General features: G+C 38.4%; 1 protein-coding gene across 1 annotated transcript in view; it reads left to right on the plus strand.

The window, feature by feature from the left end:
* GYS2 (glycogen synthase 2) overlaps positions 1-21,173 on the plus strand; it is a gene marked incomplete at both ends in the record, with an annotated part of 48,968 nt that extends 27,795 nt beyond the window's left edge. Inside the window, 9 exons of the mRNA XM_079714735.1 lie at positions 1,183-1,289; positions 2,330-2,389; positions 3,829-3,907; positions 4,681-4,794; positions 12,813-12,939; positions 16,028-16,123; positions 17,022-17,185; positions 18,490-18,570; positions 20,952-21,173. Of these exons, the coding sequence (XP_079570861.1) occupies positions 1,183-1,289; positions 2,330-2,389; positions 3,829-3,907; positions 4,681-4,794; positions 12,813-12,939; positions 16,028-16,123; positions 17,022-17,185; positions 18,490-18,570; positions 20,952-21,173 (1,050 nt within the window). The remainder of the gene's footprint in view (positions 1-1,182; positions 1,290-2,329; positions 2,390-3,828; positions 3,908-4,680; positions 4,795-12,812; positions 12,940-16,027; positions 16,124-17,021; positions 17,186-18,489; positions 18,571-20,951) is intronic.
* Between the last annotated feature and the right edge of the window lie 2,780 nt (positions 21,174-23,953).

The following is a 23,953-nucleotide window of genomic DNA, read 5'->3' on the forward strand; positions in this document are numbered from 1 at the left end:
GACTCACAACTCTATCAAATATGTATTGTGTTTAGAGACATTATTAATCAATTTATCCATACCTTTATTAATTATTCACTTTATTCTTAGATGTCAAGAAAAAGCCAGTTTCTCTTTTTCTAGACATCGAAGACAATTAGTCTTTGGAGAAATTAAAAGAAGGCATTCTCTTTCCATATAGTACATTTATTCTTTAATGGCACATTGGCTACTTGTGGGGTGAGTTTCCTATTCTATGGCTCCTGTAAATGTTCAAATAGAATATCAGGTCCTAGAGGGCAGAGACCACAGATTAGATGGTAAAGTGTCTCACATTCAGGAGTGAGTCATTTCAGAATACAAAAGCATTCATCTGTTCACAGTTTTAAGTTTATGCTTTCATTCCCACAGCTGTTTGGCATGTCATTTCCTTCTGAGAAATTCCAGGTCAATGGTATTTATTGGAATAGGAAAAGTAAGCAGATTGTAGAGTCAAAAAAACACCAGTTGACTCCCAGTTTTGCCAATAACCTCTGATAGGAGCTCAGACAAAATTTTGAAACTCTTGTGCCTCTCCTTGAAATTAATGAGGATAATGATAGCTATTGTGCAGTTATTACCAGGCTTGGGTTAAGTTATGCATTTAAAGCACCCAACACAGTGCCTGCCACACCAAAAGTTCTGGGCACATGCTCGTTCCCTTACTTTAGGGCTAAAAAACCCAAAATGCAACATCATGAGAATCAAGACATTTAACAGAAAAATGTAAATAATCTATTTGTGCAAATCCATATAAATTAGCTATACGAAATAGAATAAACCCAAACGAAATTCTCATTAACTTTCCAACCTGAAATTTTAAAGAATATTAGCTCACATTTATGTTATTTTTTTAACCACAGAAAAGCACAGTGATATCAATAGCAATTGCTCTATATTTTAGATGATCAATGTCATGAAAATATTCTATGTGTGGATCTTTAAATTGTTAATTGACAAATCTTGATTGAATGCCATATTTAAATTAAAACTTCTGAAAAAGCCTCAAGACAGTGGGTGTAATTTTTTTGTCAATCATAAATAACTATTCTTGTTATCTCAAGATATTCAAAGCACTCTTTTTCACGGTTTAAGGTCCATCTGTCACATGGTTTATTTTATCTTTGATAGTTGACTCTGTTGTGTTTTCTAATCCTTCATTAGGTGCATACAAGTGACATCACCGTGGTGGTGTTTTTCATTATGCCTGCCAAGACAAATAATTTCAATGTGGAAACCCTGAAAGGCCAGGCAGTGCGAAAACAGCTATGGTAACCTCACATCTTGTACATGTTCTCAAGTAATAGACCTAAAGGGATTTTTTTAAGTGCATGATTTCTGATCTGTTTCCTTAACCTGTTTTTTTTTTCATTAAGATTATTATAGCACACATACTACTTGGTTCTCTTCTCATTGGGCTACTAAATGTTAGATTATGTCATGCCTATAAAACTGTGTTAATATAGAAACATTGGAATGAGCTACCATGGAAGCATAAGGCCTCTATAGCTATTTTTAAAGATGGGTTGAATTTTTTTTTTTTTTTTTAAAGGCCTCTGTTGGAAACTTACCTCCGGGGCCTCACTCTTTTTTTTTTTTTTTTTTTTAATTTTTTTTATTTCTTTATTTATGGCTGTGTTGGGTCTTCGTTTCTGTGCGAGGGCTTCCTCTAGTTGTGGCAAGCGGGGGCCACTCCTCATCACGGTGCGCGGGCCTCTCACTATCGTGGCCTCTCTTGTTGCGGAGCACAGGCTCCAGACGTGCAGGCTTAGTAATTGTGGCTCACGGGGCCAGCTGCTCCGCGGCATGTGGGATCTTCCCAGACTAGGGCTCGAACCCGTGTGTCCTGCATTGGCAGGCGGACTCTCAACCACTGCGCCACCAGGGAAGCCCCAAGATGGGTTGAATTTAAAACAAAAGTTTATTATGGAAATGTTAAAACATATGCCAAAGGAATGAGATTAGTATAATGCTCCCCTACCTGCCCACAGCCCAGATTCAACAATTATCAGCGTATTCCCGATATTACATCGATACCTCCATCCACTCCCCTTCCCTTCCCCCCACCCTCTCCTGATTATCATCAAGCAAACAAATGTTACATTGTCTGCACTGGTCAGGGTGTTCAGCTGCCTCAGCTCTGGAGGTTTTAACTCAGGCTAGACTGGCAAATAGGAAAAGAACAGAGGAGGTGATACAAGAGAGACCTGTAATTTCAAAGACCACACTGACAGAACAGCAGCACTGTCATGACAAAGGAAGACTTAACATGGTGACGTTGTTTAAGTTGTGAACCTTTCTGCTCCTACAGGGACACTGCACATTCTGTGAAGGAAAAGTTTGGAAAGAAACTGTATGATGCATTATTAAGGTAGGGGCTTGGAACACTGAACACTTCAAACGTTTAGGGCTTCACTATTCAGACTTAACCATTTAGACATTGTATTTATTTTGTTCCAACTATAAAGGAATTAATAGCCTTTGAAGATGTTTTACATCATGTGCGCAGATTTTGTTTAATCCTTCATCTGACAAATATTTGTAAACAGTTTGCACAAATGAGAACTTATGTATATATACAGATAGGTTCTAGTTCAATGGAAATCTGATTAAGGGTGAATATGTCAGTCTGAAGCTGAGGGAGATTTCATGAGGGTTTTTGTTTGTTTGTTTGTTTTTGCGGTACGCGGGCCTCTCACTGTTGTGGCCTCTCCCGTTGCGAAGCACAGGCTCCGGACGCGCAGGCTCAGCGGCCATGGCTCATGGACCCAGCCGCTCCGCAGCATGTGGGATCTTCCCGGACCGGGGCATGAACCCTGGTCGCCTGCATTGGCAGGTGGACTCTCAACCACTGCGCCACCAGGGAAGCCCCGAGGGTTTTTTAAAATAATTTATTTATTTATGTTTGGCTGCATTGGGTCTTCGTTGCTGAGCCAGGCCTTTCTCTAGCTGCAGTGAGTGGGGACTACTCTTCTTTGTGGTGCACGGGCTTCTCGTTGCGGTGGCTTCTCTTGTTGCGGAGCACAGGCTCTAGGCACGTGGGCTTCAGTAGTTGTGGCACATGAGCTTAGTTGCTCCGCGGTATGTGGATCTTCCCAGACCAGGGCTCGAACCCGTGTGCCCTGCATTTGCAGGCGGATTCTTAAACACAGAGCCCCCAGGGAAGTCCTTCATGAGATTTTAAGTCAAAATATATATTGACTTCATGTATATTAAATATATATTTACTTATATATTAGATTAACATATTTATTAATTAACATATTAATGTTAACTAACACATTTACTTAATAAGTAATATATAGTATTTAAATAAATAATAAATAAAATATATAAAATGTATAAGTAAAATAAAATCTAAATAAAAATCAAATTAAAATGTATTATAAAATAATAATATGTACAAAATATATGGATTTTGTTACAATATGAAGAGAAAGCTGTGTTGTCTCCCGATGCATGGTGGCAGGTGTGCATCATTTCTTGTTACTGGTAAAAATATCAACTTATAGGTGGACAAGTTATGCCCACTGTAGAACACAGTACTTAGGGGTGGGCAAAATACAATGAGAATGTCCTCCTGATCATCAACATGAATGCTTTAAAAATTAATTTCAATTTTCTTTTATGCTAGCAAAGGTGTTCTTTTATCAAACTTCCTCAAACTTTAGGAATTTGTGAGCTTCATCAGGAACCTTTGTTTGCTTTACATTTATTTTTAAATTGCTTGAAACGGTGTCTAACACATAGGAAGCAGTCAACTAGAGCCAGCTGTTTTTATTTTTATTATTAAAACTGTTTTCCCCACAGAGGAGAAATTCCTGACATGAACAATATTTTGGATCGAGACGATCTGACAATTATGAAAAGAGCCATCTTTTCAACTCAGGTAATAAAGGAAAAAGTGCCCATCACATCCCATAGTTGTTAAAGTCCATTTACATCAATATTTTAATGCATTGGAGTGGGCTGATTTGGGAAATTTTTAAACCTGAGAGCTAGAAAAGTCATTCTTAGGTATTTACCTAAATGACGCCTTTGTAAGTTCTCTTTCTTCAGTGTATTTTCAGTGCTCCTTTAAAAAAAATCTCGTGGAACTTTTCTTTGTATCTATTTAAAAAATTCATTTGGAACAAATATGTCCAATTGAAAAATGATGTATATTGCAATGACACCAGAAATACCTCCTAAAGTTTTCAAAAAACATAGAATTCGGAGTCACTATAGAGAAAAGGTGAATGTTTCTCAGTCGAGTGGAACTATTATAAAAAAGGAAAGATAAGTGTGTTAAGCTTGTACGGGAATCTTGTCAATAACAGCGAGGCATCAGAGGACAGCCCCCTAGTGGGAACAAGCAGAGTAGCTCATCTGGAGTCAAGCTTCCAGGACACTTACTCCAAATAAGTCCCAGGAGAGCTCAAGAAGTCTAGGCTTTTCATAGAGTGGCTGCAGGTGAAAAACACAAGTACCGTGTGTTCACACTATGGGAAGAAATTTCTTTACCCTGTTTTCCTCCTCTTAGTGGCATGAGAGACTTTAGTGGCATCTCAGACCAGAAGGCATAAAGGTTGGATATCATGTCGCCAATGACTTATTGTTGAAATTAGTCACACTTGTTAATTCTTTTCACAAACTGACATTTTCTTCTCTCTGTTCCTTCAGCGGCAATCTTTGCCCCCCGTGACGACTCACAACATGATTGATGACTCCACCGATCCCATCCTCAGCACCATTAGAAGGATCGGGCTTTTCAACAGCCGTACAGACAGAGTCAAGGTACAACTAATTGTTTACGTGGGGCACTTCAAAATCATACAGAATAGATTTTTGAGAATTTATTAGAAGCATCCTTTTTTGGTTGTGACGTCTATCAGAAATATTGTAGGGCCTCCCTGGTGGCGCAGTGGTTGAGAGTCCGCCTGCCGATGCAGGGGATACGGGTTCGTGCCCCGGTCTGGGAGGATCCCATATGCCGCGGAGCGGCTGGGCCCGTGAGCCATGGCTGCTGAGCCTGCGCATCCGGAGCCTGTGCTCCGCAACGGGAGAGGCCACAACAGTGAGAGGCCCGCATACCACAAAAAAAAAAAAAAAAAAAAAAGAAATATTGTAAATATTATTTTGTTTCCTGTCTTGAACAATTAAAGAATGACTATTTTGGTATCATTCTTAAAAACTGAAGACTATTTATGGCTCTGAGTTGTAATTTAGCTTTCATTTTCATTGTACAATACTGTCAGTAAGCATCAGGAAATGGCCTCATTTTTAATGAAACATATAGTCTAAGAATTGCTTTAATTAATGAATCTCTGAGATTAACATGAACTGTCTTTGTTTCTTCTTGATAAAGTTCAACTTAAAAGCAGAGTTATAACGAGCTTCCAGTTTCAGAGAATATGGCTAATGATGGTTTTATGTAATTTTCTACTGGCCAATTCATTCTTTTGACTCTTGGGTTTCTATGATGACGAGGGACAGGGTTAGGTACATGAATAAGACTTGGTTTCTGCCACCGTGGAGCTTAATCTCTGTGATGTTTACTGAGAGAGTGTCATGTTCTAGGCATGGTGCTAGGCATGGTGCTAGGCATGGGAGACAAGGGTGAACGTGGCAATAGATAATTGCTTATCCTTACTCACTTCCATTCAACAGCATTCAAGATCAAGTTGTCACAAGCTTTTACCAATCTTTTCAAAGGGAAAGGTCTCACTGTCACTTCTTTCTTTCACCTTTAGCAGATCGTATGAGTCCCTTCATACTGGCCTCGAGTATAGATTTTGACCCATTCTTACTTCTTTTCCTTCAGATTCTAAGGGTTTTTCTGGGATCTTATTTCCTCCCACATTCTGAGGAAATGTGCCCTCTTTACCCTTCTTCATACTGTAGGCTTACTAGCTCCTTCCCTTGCTGTCTACAAATATTTCTTAAATTTTTCCACATGAAAAAAACAAACTTTGCCTAAACCCTGTCTCCTCTTGATGTTTCTAAATGTTTTTCTACTCTTCTCTGCAAAGTTTCTTGGGAAAAAGTAGTCTATTCTTAAATGTATTTCTCATCCTGCACTCACTCGTTAATGTAGGTATGAGTGGATATAGTGGAGACAAATTAAGAACCTACTGCAACAGTACAGGTGAAGGATGCTTGAGGGCCTCTTCCAAAGGCCTTATCAGAAGTTCTGGAGAGAATGGAATGATGGGAGAAATGGTTGCCTGCAGAATGAAGCATACTTCAGTGACCAGTGGACACTGAGAGTGAGAAAGAGGGTCATTTTTTTTTTTTTGCGGTACGTGGGCCTCTCACCGTTGTGGCCTCTCCCGTTGCGGAGCACAGGCTACGGACACTCAGGCTCAGCAGCCATGGCTCACGGGCCCAGCGGCTCTGCGGCATGTGGGATCTTCCCGGACCAGGGCACGAACCCGTGTACCCTGCATCCGCTGGCGGACTCTCCACCACTGCGCCACCAGGGAAGCCCCGCTGTGGGTCATTTTTAAAGTCTTTATTGAATTTGTTACAATATTGCTTCTGTTTTTTTGTTTTGGTTTTTTGGCCGTGAGGCATGTGGGATCGTAGCTCCCCAACCAGGATTTGAACCCACACCGCCTCCACTGGAAGGTGAAGTCTTAACCACTGGACCGCCAGGGAAGTCCCCACAGTGCTTTCTTTCTTAATACTAAAGATTCTTATTTGTGTGTGTGTGTGTGTTTTGGTTTACTGTTGACTTATTTTAAGTATCTTAGTGTTCTTACATACATTTTCCTTTATTGAACAACCTTTTCTTTGTGTTTCATCTTCATGTGTCCTTTCCACCTACCAGAAGTTTCAGGTTGGCAGGCAGATGGGTGCCTTACTCTATGAACAATTCAATGCAATGGTTTTAACAGGGATTTCCATTAATAGGGATAGGGATTCCCCAAGCAAAAGTTGCCCATTAAAGGAATCACCCAGTGGGCAGAAATGGGTTGGCGCTAGTACCCATCCCTGCTGGTCTTACAGGCTAGGAGCAGCCAGTGTGATGGATGCACAGGTGAGGCACTTAGGGCTGTCAGTCAAGATCCCCAGGCCAGGATCTCTTGAAGGGAATCTGAGTGGCAAGTTCAGGGCTGCCACACACATCTATAAAGGTAAGTGAAATCCTTTACGACTGTACTCACACTGCCTGGTTTTAAATCTCTGCCACTTATTCAATGTGTAAGTTTACTTAATCTACTTGTACCTCAGCCTTCTCCTTTGTAAAGTGGTGAACATATAGTCCCACTCATAGAATTGTTGGGAGGATTAAATAAACCATAGGTACCATGTTTAACACAGTCCTTGGCACAGAGTAAATGCATAATAAATGTTAGCTTTTATTAGTACTAGTCCAGTCCCTGGCACAGCATACTCCATATATTTTTAGAAGTGTGAACAGAGTTTGATTAGAGTAGAAGACAGAGGATTGATTTTTACCTGCAGGATTTCATAAAATGTTTTATAAAAGAGATGATACGTTAGCTACATCTTGATAGATGAGCACAAGTTCATCAGCAAATAACAGAGGGTTGGGCTCACCAGGCCAAAGAAGTAGTTGAAAAGGCACAGAAATATAAAAAAGTCCATGAGTTACGTAGAGTGAATGGAGAAAAAAGTTGGTCTCATACAAATTGTGTTTATGCAGTTAAACTCATGAGCATTTTCAAATATCCACTGATTAATATCTTGAAGCAAACATACACAAAAGAAATAAAAGAATAACCCCTTTCTAACAATATACACTAAAAAGCACTGAGATAGACTTTGGTCAATTCAGAATTAGGTATTTCATTTTATTAATAGCATCCTTTAAAAGCTTGACAGTAATCCAGGGCCTGTGTTAATATAAGTACCTATTTGATCATCTGCATATTTATAGATGGCTATAGAATGGTTCTTAACTCTCCGACTAGATTGACAAGTTTTTTATATGAATATGACTATTTGATTCAGGTTTAAACTTGAATTTATCATCCATCCTGCCTCAGTTGCAAGGTATAGTGAGAAAAGTCTAGACCGCAGATTTCAGGTCTGGACCCTGTGCTGCCATGCTGTGAAAGTAAACTAAGTTCCTGGGACCTTACTTCCCTCCCAGGATAAATACAGTCTGACAAGTTTTTGTTTATTTGTTTTATCCCCACTGATCCAGGTACTGCTGTGAACCAGGTGCTCTGCTGGGGGGCTTTGCATACAGGATCTCATTTAGTCCTCCCTGTAACCTTGGGCTGACCTCTGGCATCCTTTCCTCTGCCCTGAGCTTCTGCCATTGGCTGTTCTAGGACCCAGGGCAGCTGTTTTCTTATTTTAGTCGTGCTGTCATTATCTTTGGCTGGGAACAAAACGAATGAGCCATGATGTTTTCATGTTCCAAAATGGGCTTTGGAGAGTACAAATTTTCCTAAGTTTGGAAATGCCAAAGTAGGCACAATGCCTTTTAAATCCCCCTGTGCTGATATTTACCAACAGAGTACAATGGGCTTCTGACTTGATGGTTGCCCAGACTCAGTCAACTGTCTACATCTTTGGTCTCTTTTCCTAGTGCAATATTTTATATGTAATAGGAATTAAAATTATGTTTTGTGGAGGAAAATATTTTATCCATTTTTGCTTTGGAATCTGTGATTCTTGTGATTGAATAAACCATCATTTGTAGGTACTGGTTTTGGACATTTTTACCATTTTATTCCTTCTTGAGTTTAACATGTCTGCTATTTATGGATCTGCTGAGATATAACCAATGCTTCTAAAGTCTTAGCTTCCTTATTTCTAAAATTAGGACAATGAGAATGTCTACAGTCTCCATCACACAATTCTGCTAAGATTAAATCAGGTAACATGCGTGAAAGTGACTTATAATATATATATAAAGTATTAGACAACTCTTGTTGTCTAATACTTTTGTTGTTATTGTTAAAAAAAAGTTTATTTTTCCTCTTCCTTTTCCTCTCCCTCTTTTGCTTTCTCCTTCCTAAACAGTTCTGTTCTAAAGCCATTAGGTGGGTCAGCACAAGGTAGGCGTCTACACTGGAAGGGGGGGCATGCTGGGGTAGTCCATAGAAAGGAGTCAGAGCCCAGGCAAGGTGGGGAAGGTCCACGCAGTGGGGAGAGACACTCACAGCAGGTGTCAGAGCCAGAGTGGAGTGAGAGAGAGGCCGTGGAGAGACGAGTTAAGTGGAAGGGGATTGTCTGAGTCTGTTCAGGCTGCTGTAGCAAAATACCACAGACTGGTTGTCTTCTAAACAACAGACATTTATTTCTCACAGTTCTAGGGACTGGGAAGTCCAAGATCAAGTTGCCAGCCTGGTCATGCTCTGGTGAGGGCCCTCTTCCTGGTTCATAGATGGCAGCTTCTCACTATGCCCTCACACAGTTGAAGGGGCCAGGAAATTTCCTGGAGCCTCTTTCATAAAAGCACTAATCCCATTCATGAGGGCTCCATCCTCATGACCTAAGTACCTCTTGAAGGCCCCACCTCCAAATACCATCCATCTTTGGGGGTTTATGACTTCAGTATATGAACTTTGGAGGGAACACAACATTCAGATCATAGCAGGGATTGATCCAATAAGTATTAAATTAAAGATAATGAAACTAAGTATAGATGTGTGTGTGTGTGTGTGTGTGTGTGTGTGTTGTATATTGTGTCTCTCTGACTGCTGAGAGGGCCTGTAACACCCCAATAACAATAAGCACATCTAACTCCCAGGTCTTTATATCATTCTACACTAAAAGGAACCAGGACTCACTGAAGAAATTGTTACTTCTAGGGCTGTGGCAGGAAAAGTAAAAGATGAGCCTAGAACTTCTTCTTGTGTGAAAAAATTAAAGAAATTCTCAAAGAATGATGGAGATCTGTCAAAAGTTTACAGAAACCAGTTTGAAGGGGCTCCCACTGGTCAAATCAGGCACAATCTAAGTATCAAAATAAATAAAGATAGCAATGAATTAGAATACATTGAATAACACAAGGAACCATGAATCCAATGCAAGTATAAGTTTATTGAGGAATGGGATATTTATATAGTTTCAAAATAACTCTCCCCCAAATACTTACTAATAACAAAGGAGAAACAGAAGAAGATTTTACAGTGGAGAAGCCAAAAAGACATGATTTTAATCAAGAGATCAAAGTAAACATCAGAAGTAATGAATAAAGTGTAAATCCCTTGCCACCTGATGAAATGCAGTGAGAAGAACAGAGTATCACCTCAGTGCTATGTCTACCAAAGATGCATAACTTACTCTAACCATGAGGAAGCATAGGACAAGACCAAACTGAAGATCAAATTTCAAAATAACTAGACTGTAGTCTTCAAAAGTGTTAAGGTCATGAAAGCCCAAGAAAGTCCTCAAACAACTCTTCCAAACTAAAGGAGACTAGAGAGAAGTGACAACTAAATGTGACATGTGACTGCGAACTGGGTCGTTTGGTTTAAAAGACAGTATTTGAACCACTGGAGAAAGTTGAATGGGATTTAAGGATTAGATGGTAGTGATGTATCAAAGTTAATTTTCTGATTTTGATGTTTATAGTGTGGTTATGTAAGAGAATGTTCTTTTTTTAATTGAAGTATAGTTAATTTACAATGTTGTGTTAGTTTCATCTGTATAGCAAAGTGATTCAGTTATATATATATACATATATATATATATATATACATATATTCTTTTTGGATTCTTTTCCATTATAGGTTATTACAAGATATTGAGTCTAGTTCCCTGTGCTATACAGTAGGTCCTTGTTGTTTATCTATTTTCTATATAGTGGTGTGTATATGTTAATCCCAAACTCCTAATTTATCTTTCTTCCCCCCACCACTGTCCCCTTTGGTAACCATAAATTTGCTTTCTATGTCTATGAGTCTATTTCTATTTTGTAAATAAGGTCATTTGTATCATTTTTTAAGATTCCACACATAAGTGATATCATGTTTGTCTTTATCTGACTTACTTCACTTAATATGATAATCTCTAGGTCCATTCATGTTGCTGCAAATGGCATTATTTCATTCTTTTTTTTATGGCTGAGTAATATTCCATTATATGTGAGTGTGTATGTACATATATATTAATATATATATGGTATGTATATATATATATATATCTTCTTTATCCATTCACCTGTTGATGGACATGTAGGTTGCTTCCATGTCTTGTCTATTGTAAATAGTGCTGCTATGAACATTGGGGTGCTTTTCAAATTATCTTTTCAAATTAGAGTTTTCTCCAGATATATGCCCAGGAGTGGAATTGCATTATTATATAGTAACTCTATTTTTAGTTTTTTATTTTTTTTATTTATTTTTATTTTTTTAATTTATTTATTTTTTATTAGTTTCTGCTTTATAACAAAGTGAATCAGTCATACATATACATCTGTTCCCACATCCCTTCCCTCATGCATCTTCCTCCCTCCCACCCTCCCCATATTTTTAGTTTTTTAAGGGGCAATGTTCTTGTTTGTAGAAAATACATGTTAAGTATTTGTGGATGATGGACATCCAGTCAGCAACTTATACACAAATGGTTCTTGAAAAAATATTAATTCTCTTCACATTGTACTTGCAAATTTTCTGTAAATTGGGGATTTTTTTCAAATTTTATATACATATACATATACACATGTATTTATATATAATTATAGATATAATTCATATAAAATTAAATTTTAATATAATTTTAAAAATATATAATTTATACATAAACATATATATAATTCTCCTATTTCCCCATTTTATGAAAGTTCTCACCAAACCAGTTTTCTGTTATCTGTCAGCCTCCCCCCATAGCTAAGTAAGTTATTAAAAATAATTTCTAATAAATTTTTAAAATCAGATTTTAAAGTACTGGGATAATAATATAATTTATACATTATAATTATATTATAATTTATAATTCATCATTTTAATAAATAGGAGAAATAGAACTCAGTCATGTAGGTGACCAGTTAAGTAGCTATTCTATTCACAACTTTCCAAGTATAGCTGGCTGTCTCTGGTCTCTGCCTTTGCAGAAAATTACAGGCTGTGCAGTCCAAGAAAGGACTCACACCAGTGCATGAGAGCTAGTTGCTGAATTTTCAGAAATGCTGTAGGCCAGTTTTAAACAAAACCATTGTGTAAAATTAAATTACATAAACTTAAAAAAATCTATTATGCTAAAAAGAAAGGTAATGCTCAAAACTCATTGCACCCTAGTTGTTTACTGCATTTTCCTATTACCTATGCTCTTGAGGTTATTTATGACTATTGTACTCACATGGTGGAAATATTCTATAAGGAGGTACTGCTGCTCTTCCCATCTCCATTTCAGTGACATCACATTAGTAGCTTGCAATTAGCCCTTAGTTCCATTTCACTTGGCTAACTTATGCCTGGGGCATATAAGGGTAGCTCCCCGTTTTCCTGCTCAAGGTGGGAATAAATTGAGAAACAAGACAAGGGCCAGCAGAGAACCAAGTAAAATCTTTATTGTCAGTAAAGTCTGGGTTGGAGGAGTTTAGCATGAGAACAAAAATGGATACATTAACTCCCTATCCTCTAATCTAGGCCTGGGAACCTGAGGGAAAGTTAGTACTCAGAATAGATATTTACAGAGAATGGAGAGAGGAGAAAAAACACCTGGACATTTCCCTTTTTCTTTTTTCTTATCTCTCTCTTTCTTTCCCCAGAATCTAGGACACAAGGATTCTATAGTATTGAAATATTGAAATAATAAAACTAGGAGATTTTTTGCTTTAATTTCTTCTTTCTTTTCTCTTTTTTCTCATTGGAATTTTTCTTTTTCAGTTGATTTTGCACCCAGAGTTCCTATCCTCCACCAGCCCCTTATTACCCATGGATTATGAAGAGTTTGTCCGAGGTTGTCATCTTGGAGTATTTCCATCATACTATGAACCCTGGGGTTATACTCCAGGTATGTGACATGTATAGATTGTGAAGTGTTTTAGATTTTATTAGTGTATTATTTTATGCACATGTATGTAATATTTGATATGTCATTTCTAAATGATATGTCATTTAAAACTACAAAACCAAAACCTTAGTAGAAATGGTTGGATCTATCCCAGGGGTCCATTTTATGTTTTGTAGCTCCTGACCTAAGAGTAAGGACATAATACATAATCTTTATGTAAGTATAGGAGATTGTGGTTGGGCATATTTTAGGGGGTATCTGAATAGTTGCCTCATTGCATTCCAAAGAAAAAGGATGTTTTATAAAGATTATATCTTCACCAGTCCTACCCATTAATATGAAGGAGAAATTAACTGCAAGGAAGTTAATATGAGAAACAATTTTTGTTTCTAAAATTTATTTCAGAATTCTTTTTTAACTGAAAGGATATATGTATCTTTTAATTAGATAACACATTCATATGGTTTTAGACACAAATAGTATAAAGAGATGTACAGTGAGAAGTCATCTTCACACCCTTGTCTTTCAAAAACGAGGTACTTTTAACATAGAATGCCGGTTCAGTGGTAGGTATTATGCCCAATGACATAGTTCAATTTAGACCCTCCACCTGCCCCCCTTTCTGTTCGGATGGTGGATTCTCAGATCCACTATCTATTTTTCTTTTCTGGTCCCTACTAGCATGGTTGCCATTAGCATCAAGAGCCATCAATTTGTATTTGTACTGAAATGCCTAATTAGAAAAGAAACAAGTACTTTAAATAATATGCCAATGCAAAGAAGACAATGATGGCTTTTCCATCTTCTTGGTAAACAGCAATTTTCCTCCTAGTATAGATGTAATTCCATTTATAATTGTAAAAGAAAAGGCTCAGAAAACATATTTATTTATAATGAATACATTTTTCCTTCTGCATCTCAATGTCATTATAGGCCAAGTAAAGGGCAGTGGCAGTCAGGGTTAGAGAGGTCATAGACTGAATTATGAAGAAGATTTTTTTCTAATCTTTACATTTTGATTCCAGAATTTTAGCATAGAATTTAAAATTCTGTATAAATTGGGTACTATAATCTTTACAATAGGAGTGACATGAAGGCTCTTCATCTTTTGACATAGATCCTATTCTACTGTTCTAGGCTCCACCAAGAATAATTTGCCAGCAGCTGTAAAACCATTAGAACTTTTGGGGGAAGATTGAAAAAGAATTATCCATTCTTGAAACATGACAGAGAAAAGTTATTGATCTAACTCCTACAGCTACCTCTCTTGTAGTTCTAAAAATTGTTCTCGGCACAAGTTCCACATTTGTTAAGGCAGTGTCTTCTTACCTATGAAATGCCCACATAGTTATCTTAAATTGCTTATAATAGAGTATCTATCTTTTGAGATACACTAAAACAATTCACTTGATGAACTTAAAACTTTGTTATATGCTCTTATTCTTATTATTTCTAGGAAGTAACATAATTTACGATTGGAAATATTGAGAGCAAAGAAGTACAAAACCAAAGCATGAGTGACCAAGGGAATGTGGGAAGTCATTTATATTGGGTAAAGAGAATGTTATCTAACTTACAGCAGCCTTTCTGCCAGAATATCATTTTATAGGACAAAGTTAAACTTAACATGAAATGATAGAGGAAATATATTTAGTGTGTTAAGATAAAGGTCAGCAAATGTGTTGTGAAAAATAAGTAGATGGAAAAAGGGGTGTGAGAAATATGTACCCTATAGTGAATGAGTCATTCTCTGTTTTAAATTAACCAAAGGGGAATTCCCTGGTGGTCCAGTGGTTAGGGCTCCATGCTCTCACTGCTGAGGGCCCAGGTTTGATCCCTGGTTGGGGAACTAAAATCCCACAAGCTTCATGGTGTGGCCAAAATTAAATAAATAAATAAATAAATAATAAATTAACCAAAAGAAGTTGGTCCCTCCTTATTTATAGAAACAGCAAAACCTCTGGTGGTATACATTTGGCATTAGCATATAAGATACCTCTCTAACTCTTTTTACGTAATTGTTTTATGCTGTACTAACTCTCACTCCAGAAAGTGTTAAAATCTGTGTTTTGTGTTTTGAGAAAACCCAGTGAAGATAAACGTTGACTTCATTAAATTCACTCAGTGAACATATACTGAGTTTACAAGGGTCCCTGGCATTTTATTATATGGGTGTCAATGAGTATTTAATAGAAATAAGGATCTGTGAAGTTCCATAGAATTGTAGGCAAAATTTTTCTGGGGAGGAGTTCCAGAGTTTTCATCTGATTCTCAAATGGGTCAATAATCCCCATCCCACCTTCCTCTCCTCTACCGTCTTCCCCCAAATTCGGAAACCACTGTTCTCTAGAGCTAAACCAAGAGGAAATACTTGCAGAACAGGAGTACATGGGTCATGAGGAAATCTCTTTTTATCCACCCATCCCCACTAGCCAACCAAGAGAAATTCCATAATAAAATATAAATTTCATGTTAACAATTCAAACATCCTTCAGTGTGTTAACATGTCTTAAGACACATCTGATATTGTCTAAAAACAGGATTTTGACTAAAAGGTGGTAGAGGATTGAAAGAAGCCATGGGTTTGCTGAGCACCCGAGAAAGTGGAAGGGGTTGGTGGCAAGAGAGGTGAATATGTTGGAGGAGCTGGTTCTTTCCAAAACATATTTACTTACCCTGTAAACTTGCCAAATACTTAGTGACACAAGCTTAGAACAGAGCAAAAAACAAAGCCAGCTGGAATGAGAGAGGCAGTGTAGGGTAGCAGTTCTGAGCAAGGGCTCTGGAGCTGGGCACCTGGCTTCAAATCCCAGCTCTACCACATTGCCTGGCTTGGTGAAGTTAAGGGAGCTATTTCACCTCTCTGTGCCTCAATGTCTTCGTCTGTAAGATGGGGATAATGGTAGCCTCACTTCATAGGGTAGTTGAGAAGATTAAATTAGTTCATGCATGTAAGGAGCTTAGTACTGTGCCTGGCATAAAATAAATGTTGCTGTTACTAGGTGGACTGGGGCTTTTCCTCCTCTGCATGTGTAAGAGAATATTGTTGCTTGTTTGAAGCCAAACCTTTGTCTATTTCCCCTGGCAGCCGAATGCACTGTGATGGGTATCCCCAGTGTGACCACCAACCTCTCTGGCTTTGGCTGTTTCATGCAGGAGCATGTGGCTGATCCCACTGCCTATGGTGAGGCTTTTCATCATGAACCCAACTGGGGGAGAAGGGACTTCTAACCAAACAAAGCACGGGGTCTTTACAGAGCCCGACTCTAATGCTATCTTGATAATTAAACTGTTTATACTTCTTGTTTAATTAAAAGTAGATTTCATTATATGGTCCATAGAAAAGATTAGAATGATATTAATATTGAACATATTGCTCAAAAGACAAACTAAAAAAGGAGTGCTAAACTTGGACAAACATTGCCTTTTCACCTTTTTATTTTCTGAACTGATTTGGTCCTCTATTACCTAGAAGTGACAGTCACAATAACCATGGCTTTAGAGTACATGTATTGATCAGCATAATTATTTTATAAGTTCCATGCCAAGTTATCAAAATTCACATCTAAGATGGCAGATGGTATCACCATCTATATGTCCATGCAGCCTAGCAGCAAGAAAAGTTAGAATGGGCTTCATGCTCTGCCTGGACATTGCCGATTCTCTGGTCTTTTAGAATTACATTGTCACTGTTGTCTTTCCTTGGTTGACAGCTCTGGTCCTCACCCGTGGCTGCATGGTGGGGACACTGGGGAACCTAAAAAGCACTGAGACCCAGGTCACACCCTGGAGATTCTGGTTAGTGAGCAGCCCCAAGGACGATCACTGATCCGAGGTATCCCTGTACTGCCAGATTTTCTTTAGCAAGATCTGTTTTGTTGGCTGTGTGTTGGTGATAATTGTGAGCCATTAGAAGGAAATCACAGGAGAAATACAGTCTCAGAAGGGAAAAGATAAAGCAGAGGCAGTACGGGAGCCAGGGAGTGGATAATCACGCAGTTCGTGATAGACCCTAAGGAAAAGTAGGAGTGCTTTAAGGTTAGCCTTATCTTGACTTGTGCTCTGGCTTTTGTGCCCCTCAGGTATTTACATCGTTGACAGGCGATTCCGCTCACTGGATGATTCTTGCAATCAGCTGACTCAGTTTCTCTATGGATTTTGCAAACAGTCACGCCGCCAGAGGATTATTCAGAGGAACAGAACCGAGAGGCTTTCAGACCTTCTGGATTGGAGATACTTAGGCAGAGTAAGCAAGATTATGGTACACACAGAGGACCCCTTTAAAAATCCCACTGGACGATAAAAGAATTGATTCAAGTTGTAATCTGCAAGGTCAAGTCTGTATCATCATTGTTAAGATCTCAGTGATGTTTTCACGTACTTAATATGAGTACCTTTGAGCTTGATATGAATTTGCAAAGTCCCAACCCCAATTTTTCATATTTAGTTTGAGACCAGAACAGCCAGTCCAGCAGCATCTAGCCATGATCTTACTAATTATTCTATCACCAGGGCTTAACTTGATGCTTTACAGGTTTCATGATGAGGAAATCAAGAGAAAAGTCCCTATTTTGTTTCACTCTAAGAGAGAATATGATCACATTCCTCAACTACAGTGGGGAGTGGAAATAATCTTGTTTCTCAAAATGACAGGTACAGGAAATACCTCCTTTCAATCTGCTATTAGTTTATAAATACTCAGACTTTCATATATCTTAGCAGTGGATGATTTTGTTGTTGTTGTTGTTGTTGTAGTACGCGGGCCTCTCACTATTGTGGCCTCTCCCGTTGCGGAGCACAGGCTCCGGATGCGCAGGCTCAGTGGCCATGGCTCACGGGCCTAGCTGCTCCGCGGCATGTGGGATCCTCCCGGACCGGGGCACGAACCCATGTCCCCTGCATCGGCAGGCGGACTCTCAACCACTGCGCCACCAGGGAAGCCCAGCAGTGGATGATTTAATAAAAACTAAGTTGACTTTGCCTTCACATAATGTATCTGCTTAGATACTGCTCAACTCTGGCTGACAAATGACAGATACGGCCATCAGCTGAGTATCTACACACACTAATGCCGTAGTCACGCTCATTTCCACCCAGAAAGATTAATTTTGCTGTCTTCATTTTATAATGAAAGCAGGATGATAAGCGCCTTAGGAGCTATGTTTCTTATGTAAGGTCGGAAGCAAGATTTAAAGCCAGTGTGTCTGATTATTCAGGCCCCATCTTTTTCTCTGTGCCATACTGCTTCTCTATAGAGTAAAACCAGTGTTTTCAGTTGCCTTAGTGCTCAGTTCAGAGTTCAGTAAAGCCAGTATGTCCTTCCCCTCCAATTTTTGATAGTGTTTCTTTACTTATTCCCTGAAAAGTGATAAAGCTATAAACTGTCATATTTTTTCTGATTCTTAAATTTAGGATGAATAAAATCTGCCACTTAAAAAATATATATATTTATAAGTAGGAAAATAAGATTTTATATAACAACTTGGTTATTGAGATATAAATATATAAATATACATCTTTTTTAACCCATGGATTGGTTTTCTATCATAGTATTACCAGCATGCCAGGCACCTGACATTAAGCAGAGCTTTTCCAGATAAATTCCACACGGAAACCACATCGCCACCCATGGTAAATATTTTATGTATTGTTTATTTGTTTTGAAAGCTAAATGTCTTACATATGGTAAGTCCTAACAATACCTTTTATTTGGAAGTAGCTAAATTCACAAACTATTGTACTTTTTCATAGTGTTGCTACAAAGCAAATAGAGAAACTGACAAATCAGACCAACTCTACGCCCTCAGTTCAGAGTTAGCTTATACACAGGCTGAGCAGTCAGCTAATTCATATCGCTGGAGAAGCACTTTCATATGAAAACTCTCCTTGCCTTAGTGCCTGAAACCTCTCTTAGACATCCATTCTTTTGAGGGTTGTCAAAAAAATAAACTGGCCTGCTCTCATTGGAAGCGAATTTGCTATCCAAAGAGATGTTTAAATGTAGGGTGACAACTTGGCCAGAGTAATAGTGAATTCGAGCACCACAGGAGAAATTGGACTAGATGAGCATTTATGCATGGAAATTCAGCAGTGCCTACCAGGGAGTCTTCCTCTAATATTCCCTTAGACATTTATATTCTTTTTTTTTTTTTTAAACAAGGGTGTGTTGTTGGGAGGCGAAGAGCCACTTTATTATTTTTTTTTTTACTTTTTTTTTTTTTTTTTTTGCGGTACACAGGCCTCTCAGTATTGTGGCCTCTCCCGTTGCGGAGCACAGACTATGGACATGCAGGCTCAGCGGCCATGGCTCACGGGCCCAGCCGCTCCGCGGCATGTGGGATCTTCCCGGACCAGGGCACGAACCCGTGTCCCCTGCATCTGCAGGCGGACTCTCAACCACTGCGCCACCAGGGAAGCCCGACATTTATATTCTTGAGGCTAGAGCAGATTACTTGTCATCACATTCACTTAGAAGGAAACACAGCTTGAAGTAAGGCAGTATCAGGCATTTCTCTTCAGTGGAATTAGTCCTTACAGCAGTCTACACAGCGGTCCAAGAGCTAAACTTCTCTGTTCCCTACCCACCAGGTGAAAACTTAGGTGTAAAAGATGAAACCCATATCATTGACTATGAGATCCATTTTAGCTTAGTAGTTCCACACCCCACAGGACCCAACATCTCATGTAAATCCTCACAGATAAGCTTCTATGGTCTCCACAAGGAATGTGAGCAATTACAAGAGTCATCAAATTCAAGGATTTCCAAATACTAGAGACCTTCATCAAGTATTTATAGATCCTTCAAAAGCAGACGTAATTTTCCAATCAGGAGTCACTTTCACTATAAACAATTTTGCCTAATACCTTATATTCCACCTCTATTTGGTGTCTGGGGACCAGATCTAGAAAATTAACCCAAGGGAAAATTTGCTCATAAAGAAAGTGAAAGAGTTTTGTAAATCCCTCAGTATACAAATTCCACTTCCCATGTCCATGATTCTAACAGAGTGACTTGCTTAGCTTATTTAGAGGTGGTCATTGCCCTTGATGATAATTCAGCTATATTCATTCATTTATTCAACTAATTCAAAAAATAAGTATTGAGCTCCTATGCTCCCTAAGTGTAGGATTCAGCTCTTTTTTTTTTTTTTTTTTTTTGGTATTGCTTTCAGGTAAAGTATCTGAGCCTTGAAATGAGCGTACATGTATGACATAATAATGTCTAAAAATAGTTGAAATTCAGAGTGATAAGTGCTGTAACAATTTTATACATTTGTCTTCCTGAGTGATGAAGCATCTACACTCCTAGAGAGCAGGGATCATGTTTTTCATCTTTGTTTCCTCCTTCCCCATAAGTGGTGCTTAGTATGTGTTTATCAAATGAGTTATCTCAGAGCATCTTAGGTAGAAGGGCAATTGATTAAAACCTAGTGATGTTTGCTCATTAACCGAAATAAAAGGAACTGGTGGAATTTTAAGGTCAGTGAAGTGGCCTGACTTCCAGGAATCTTTCTAGTGGGTATTGTCCATGGAATATCCAGGCTGCTCATGTTCTGGAATTTGACTGAGCAAATCTGAAGGATGACATAGAAACTGATAATCTCAACAGTGTATCATGGCAGTTGATATTAAAGGCTCTGGGATGATCACAACCCTGGAACCACTCTTTACTCTACCACTTCCATGCCGTTTGACCTTGGGCAAATCATTGGTCTCTTGGACCCTCAATTTTCTTCTGTCAGCGGAAAGAACAAACTGGTCAGAGATTAAATAAGATCACATGTATATAGCTCCTGGCACATTTCAGTGCTTGATAAAAGAAAACTATTTATTTAAGGAGTCTCTCTTGAGCTTGGTTGGACCAGAATCAAGATAAATCAAAGTTAATAGCCCCTGAACAGACCAAAAAAATCCAACTGTATTTTTTATTAAATTCACATGCCAAGTGTGTACATCACTGAGAAATCAAAAAGCCATTCTAATGTTTTGTGTCTTATTTTTGTCTTTGGCAGACAGAAGGGTTTAAATATCCCAGGCCTTCCTCAGTACCACCTTCTCCTTCAGGATCTCAGGTCTCTAGTCCTCAGAGCAGTGATGTGGAGGATGAGAACGAGGATGAAAGATACGATGAGGAAGAGGAGGCTGAAAGGGATCGGTTAAATATCAAGTCACCATTGTCTCTGAATCACGTTCCTCGTGGGAAGAAGAAGCTGCATGGTGAATACAAGAACTGAATTCCACTCTGGTCGAACAGGCTAATTCAGTGAGAACATAGTAAGAATGATTATTGAAAGAAATGAAAATGCCACATGTTTCATTCTCTTCTTGTCAGTATAACAATGGGATTTATTCTCTGTCTAAAAAGTGGAGGAGATTAAGTGAATGGCAATTTTGTAATTTATAATAAAATCCAACTCCTTTTGCCCCCGTCAGTTCAGGCTCTAGGAAGAGTGTTAAAGGAGGAAGACTGGAAGTGTTTTTAAAATGGTTATTTTAAGCAATAAGAATTTTCATTTCCTAACGCTGATTCTTTAGTTATCATCACCGTAATCCTTGGCTTAGTGTTTATACAGCTTCTATACCTGCTAAACCAATCTGCCATTTCCCCCACAAAGGATCCTGATCTTAGCTATGAATGTGTTCTACCTTTATATTTCAAGTAATTTCGTCTCTAATGATTATTTTTATTTTTCACCTGAGGCAGAACCATGAACTTATACCTAGCTTTGCAGACAATCAAAATCCATAGGACAGTAGCTATCCTAAATCCAGATGTTGATACATATTAATGCATATGTACAAGGTCACTTCTCAAGTTAAGGATCGGGAGATGTTACCATCTGTACTGTACCATCTGACTAACAATTTTTTTCTATTGTTTAAAAGAAAAGCCTTTTTGAAAACTTGGTCAGTCTTCCATAGGTGATAAATTGTTAAATCCATATGAATAAATACATCAATATTTAAAGATTTAACTGCATTGATAATGTTTAAAATTCTTTTAGACATTTAAATAAGATAATATGTGCAAAAACACCTACTATAAAATAGTGCCTTATGAAGGATAACATTTAAAACTATCTTTTAAAAAAAGTAGCAAAAAGAAAATAGAGAGTCTACTTAATTATAATAAGGACAATGTCTCTGAGACATTGTTGAATGATTGTAGTTAAACATATTAATGCTTTAAATGTAGTTCAACGTAAATCAGCAAAAAACAAAACAAAACAAAAAACAAAACCCAAACCCCACATTCACTCATGGATTGCTTTTTCCATAACTGAATGTTGTTACATTTAGATCACAGTGAGCACCTTGGTTGGCATATTGGTTGGCCCAGGTCTGTAGGGGCTCTAAAAAAATTTAGGTCTTCTCAGTGCTGGGTTGTTGATGGCAATAAGGGAAGAGAAACAATGACAGCATGTCATGGTGCAGGACCAGTGGAAAACTGCACTCCAGCTCTATCACACCGTTGTTAGGGGAGAGTAGAAGAATGGCAGATACAAGCAACAACTCAGGTCAAAATGGAAGATCGTTGCAAACGCCCCTAATTTAGAGGTTTGTAAGGAAGGAAAATAAATTACCTAAAGCCTAATCCTTAAAAAATGCCCAATGGATACCAATTAACCCAACTCTCCAAGCTCTGCAGAGGAGATCAAAAAAAATATGAAATAGATTTGTATTACAATCCAAATACTGCTGAAGTGCCAGAAAGATCTCATGATAAAATGGGTTTCACTTTTGCAAAAACCATGAAAATATATCCCTAATAAAGTGGTGCAATGTGTGTATTCAAGTGATACTCTTGATTGGTAACTAGTTGATCCACAGCTACTGAAAGCATGAGCTATGCAGAAGCTATAACTTCTTAATAAAAAACTTGAAAATTCAAGTATTTTTTCTTTTAAATGAAAGAATAGTTCTTTGATTAGAAATGAGTACAAATGGTATAGAACACATGGAAATGACTGATGTTGCAAACACCTGGCTTCGAGTGGCATGTGTAAGAATCAGTTTCTACCCTGCACTTGGTCCTCTATTCAGACAGCTGCTGCCACCTGACTCTAACCTCTTGCTCCAGTCACTTAGTTGTCCTTTCCCCAAGACTGACAAAGCCTGGTGTCTAGTTGCTCTTTCCCCAATATTGACAAAGCTCGGTGAGGAACAACCAATAGGATTGTTAGGTGACTGTGTGTCTAGCACAGCACCTTATACACAGTAGTTGCATAAATGAATGGTTTTATTGGGAGAAACATAGATACAAAAAATTGATGCTCTTAAAGTATGTATAAAAAAAGAAAAAATAATAAATAATGTATGTATCCATAAATTGGAGGACAGGAACTATGGAAAATTGTGTGTGCCTGACCAGCTGACAGCAAGACATTTTTTATGCATTGTACCACCCTTCCTTCCATGGTAAGGGCTAGAATGAACAGAGCTGGCTTTATATATACAGATGGGAATATAAAATATTACAAGTGCTATACTAGTAGCTTTCCAGGACACAAGGAGGTCTCAGAAGAGGGATTGGTTAAGTGTACTTGAGGAGATTGAAAGCAACTTCCTAGGATGATCCTAAATTTCTATGAAGTAATGTGGGAGATACAACTGCCCACTTCACATTGTGGTTGTAAGGGTAAAATCAAATTAGACATGAACATTTCCTTAAGGGATTTATAGTCCAGTAGGAGGAGACCAACAGGTTACATTCCCAACTCCTCTTTCTCCCGAGGCCAAGGTAAAGTAATGTAACTCAGGGTTGGTAGGATATAGACTTTTATTTCTCATCAGCAGGTAAAGAAGAAATGCTAGTTGGAGGCTGATTTTAACCTCTCACCTTCTCTCCTTGCTTAGGATCACTATGGTGGGGGAGAGGAGTCATCCACTGGGGAAATCAGGGGAACAGAGAGTAATTGAGAGCCCACCCTGGAGGCCACGTAGCCACAGGGGAAGAAGGCTATAGAGGCAAATAGGGGAAGAGCAACTGGAACGGGGTGAAAGTGGCTGCAAG

The sequence above is a fragment of the Hyperoodon ampullatus genome (assembly GCF_949752795.1).
Source record: "Hyperoodon ampullatus genome assembly, chromosome: 11".
In the NCBI taxonomy this organism is placed as follows: domain Eukaryota; kingdom Metazoa; phylum Chordata; class Mammalia; order Artiodactyla; family Ziphiidae; genus Hyperoodon; species Hyperoodon ampullatus.